General features: G+C 62.9%; 1 protein-coding gene across 1 annotated transcript in view; it reads right to left on the bottom strand.

Annotated features, from left to right (window-relative positions):
- The window catches only part of Matk (megakaryocyte-associated tyrosine kinase), an 8,232-nt gene extending 5,380 nt beyond the window's left edge, over positions 1-2,852 (bottom strand). The window contains exons 1-5 of the mRNA XM_013022624.1: positions 2,796-2,852; positions 2,380-2,493; positions 2,148-2,263; positions 1,807-2,026; positions 1,344-1,437 (exon numbers count right to left, since the gene is read on the bottom strand). Of these exons, the coding sequence (XP_012878078.1) occupies positions 1,344-1,437; positions 1,807-2,026; positions 2,148-2,263; positions 2,380-2,493; positions 2,796-2,804 (553 nt within the window). The 5' untranslated portion in view covers positions 2,805-2,852. The remainder of the gene's footprint in view (positions 1-1,343; positions 1,438-1,806; positions 2,027-2,147; positions 2,264-2,379; positions 2,494-2,795) is intronic.
- Positions 2,853-3,606: the final 754 nt, after the last annotated feature.

Here is a 3,606-nt window from a genome sequence, read left to right as displayed (position 1 = left end):
GGGGCCTGAACTCTGGGCCTGGGTGCTGTCCCTCAGCTCTTCAGCTCAAGGCTAGCATTCTACCACTTGAGCCACAGCACCACTTCCAGCTTTTTTCTTATGTGGTGCTGAGGAATCAAACCCAGGGCCTCGAGCATGCAAGGCAAGTGCTCTACCACTAAGCCACCTTCGCAGCCCCGAGCCCAGAGACTTTTATCTCTAATTAGCCAGCAAAAAAGTGAGAAGTGGAGCTGTGGTTCAAGTGATAGAGTACCAGCCTTGAGCAAAAATGCTAAGGGACGATCCTCAGTACTGGCACACACATACACAACTATGCAATAGAGGGGGGGGGGAACCCACAACAAAGATGCCTAAAGCTTCTAGAAGCTTCCAGGAAAGATTTCAGAATTTCCCAGGGCTCTGGCCTCCCTGACTTTCTTTTCCCAATGAGTCCTGCAAGCTTCTCTTTGCGTTCTGAAGTTGCCTCTGCAGGTCCACTCCGCTCCTCCAACACCCCCCCTGCCCCCCGAGCCCCCTCACATCCCCACCTCTGAAGGTACAATTAGGATGGACAACTGGGTCCACCCCGACATTGTAGTCTCCTAGGACTCCACATGCACTTCCAGGGAGACAGACCAGTGGGGTGGCCTGGGTGTGAAGGGGGGGCCTTTGTTTTTTGCTCTTGCACAGTGAGGGTTTTGCTGTTTGAGGGCTGGAATAGCATTATAGGTGAAGGGAACAGAATGCCTGATGGCACAGAGGCTGGAGATGATTGGCTTGACTTAGGAAGGGGTGTGTGGGGGAAAGTTTCTGCGGACCAGCCTAGAACGTGGTTCCAGCCATGTGGGGAGGCTCTGGAAGGTTCGGGGCTTGTCTCCATTCGTACCAAAGAGGGTGGAGGATGGGATGAAGTGTGGGTTTGTACAATAGAAAGGCATTTTGGGACTCCATGAAGGGGCTGGCCTGGACGGGCGTGGGCCTGAGAAGGGGAATTCTGCAACTTCTATAGGGCGTTGGGAGCCTAGCCTTGCAAGGAAAGTGAGAGAAGGAGGTGGGCCGAAGTTCCCTCCCGTATTTTCTGGCTCTGGTGTTTATGGGGGTGGGTGATGGACGAGCAGGGGTGGGGATCCTGGACCCAAGGCTATCCTGGACTTCCTGTGTGTCTCCCAAGGATCCAGGCAAAGGGCCAAGCTGGGCTCCATCCAAGAATGGGCGGGGCCTGCTCATCGGTGGTACCGGGGGCGTGGCTGGCCTGGGGGCGTGGCCAGGGCCGGGGCGTGGCCAGGGAGTGGGGCGGCTGGGGAAATGGGTGGGTCGGGGGCGTGGCCGTGGATTGGGCGGGGCCGGGGCTGAGGGCGGCCTACCCTTGGCCAGCTCCTCCTCCGCGGACTTGGTGCCTTGCTTCCTCTTGGGCTTCACGAGCTTGGTGCAGATGGGTCCCTTGTCCTTGCTGTAATGCTGTAGCACAGGCAGGGGTCCCGATCCAAGCTCAAGGACCCCCCTTGTCCCCCTCAACCCCTCTCCCTTCCTGATGACCTCTGGGTAGGGAGCGAGGGGGTCTGGGAGGAGATGGGTTGGATCCCTTGCCAAGGAGGGCTGGTTTCTATAGCAACAGGAAAGGATGCAGGATGCTGTTGGCAGGACTGGCTGGACTTGGGATTTGCTGTCAACTGGAACTGTCTGGTGGTCCCCAGAGGAGTCACCCCAGTTCTGGGTGTAACATCGGGATGGCTCAGGCCACCGGTCACAGAAGATGCCACGCTGGGGACCCCACCCAGGGGCTCCAACCTCCTCACCCCCCCCCGCCCCGTGTCCCCGCCAGGCCACCTCCACCATGTCCATGAGGTTGCAGAAGCACACGGCCTCGTCGATGGTGAGGTGGCCGTCGCGGTGCAGCACGCGGTAGTGGATGACGTCGCGGCCGAAGCTCACGCACAGCACGTAGTCCCCGGGATGGCGCGCCGATTCCCGCACCAGGAACAGCCCGTCCTCGGGCGGCTGCAGCTGCTGCACGGCCTCCTGGCCGGAGATCTTCCCGTGGAACCACCTGCCGGGGCGTGTGCGTGTGCGTGTGTGTGTGTGTGTGTAGAGGAACAGGAGGGGCTGCGTGGGCCTGGATATAGGGGATGGGGACACGACCTCCCCACGGGGGGCCAGCCATCACTCACGGCATGAGGCTGAGCTTGGGGTCCGCGGAGAGGGCCTCGCGCTCCCGCAGCGCCCCGGCCGCAAGCAGCCCCTCCTGCCCGCTGGCGTGGTGCTTAGCTCGGTACCAGCTCTTGTTCTGTCCGGGAAGGGCACAGGTGGGCAGGGTCGAGGCTGCTGCTGGTCCTGGCGGCGCGCCCCGTAGCTCCTCTCCCCTCCCTGCGCCCCCAAAGGCGCCCTTTCAGCCTGGCTCACCTCGCAGGCCTCCAGGATGGTGACCACGTCGCCCTTGCGGAAGGCCAGCTCCCCGGGCTTGGGGCGCGTGTGCTCACACTTGGTGATGCATTGGGTGCCGGGGGCCCAGCGCCTCTGGGGGGGGGACATCAGGGGAGAAGTGGGGAGAGCAGAGGGGAGGGGACAAGAGAAGGCTGGAAATGGTCCTTGGATGGAAGGGGGGAGGGGTTGGGGACAACACAGAAGCCAGGGGTGGACCAGGGCACAGGAGGGGCTGCGTTAGGTCAGTGACCAGCGGAGCTGCCCGGGGCCCTGGGAGTTCACAGACCGTGAGCATCCATCAGACTGGGGGGGTGGGTGGAGGAGGGGGGTGCTTCTGTGGGGACCGAGTTGAGGCAGGGCTTAGGGTGAGCGGCGCCCACGCTGGGGCTACTCACCGTTGGCATCCTGGCTGCGGTGGGCAGGGGTGCCAGGCTGGTCGGAAATGAGGGCTCACCTGGAGACGTGCCAGAGTTAGCCTAGATTCCGGCTAGGGTGGGGTGCACCACCCTGGTCATGTCATCCCAGGCTCTCAGCAGGGGGCTGGCACAGTCAGGAGGCCGAGAGTCCCCTCCCCCGCCCCCCGCCCCCCCAAGTCATCCCAGGGGGAGCCCAGGTGCTAGCTTCCTGCAGCTCCTATGGAGGAAGAGCCTTAGCTGAGGATCAGCTGTTAAAATGCCAGCCACGGAGCGGCCCGCCACTCCCCATCCCCGCCCCGCCATTACCCCGAAGGGAAGTTGAGGCACAGGAAAGACCTCGGGGTGACTGAGGCCCCACAGCCTGGCCAGCGTGTGTGAGAGTGACGCGTCACTCCACCCGGCCGGCTTCTTCCTCTTTTTCCGTTCCCAGGGCAGGGACAGGGGCAGGACGCGCAGAGGAGTCAGACATTCCCAGGAACCTGTCCCGGGGGTGGATGGGGGAGGCCATGCGGCCCTGCCACCTCCGGGGTCACCCCGAGTCCGTTCCCCACCCCCCATTACCCAACCAGGGACAGGGACAGACACCCCGAGTCCTTCATTGCTGCCGGGGGTTGGGGGTGGGCGCCCTGGCTTCTCGCCGGTCCCCAGCGCTGGTGTCTGGGCATTGGAGATTGGGGGTGCTCCCCCCCACCATACGGGTAACGTACACACAGCACCCGCAGGAAACCGTCTCCACGACCACCTGGGGACAGGTGTGCGGCGTCCACACGTGTGTGTGTGTGTGTGTGTG

Source organism: Dipodomys ordii, unplaced genomic scaffold (assembly GCF_000151885.1).
Source record: "Dipodomys ordii isolate 6190 unplaced genomic scaffold, Dord_2.0 Scaffold64, whole genome shotgun sequence".
NCBI classification, from domain to species: Eukaryota; Metazoa; Chordata; class Mammalia; order Rodentia; family Heteromyidae; genus Dipodomys; species Dipodomys ordii.
This window is presented reverse-complemented; position numbering and strand designations above follow the sequence as displayed.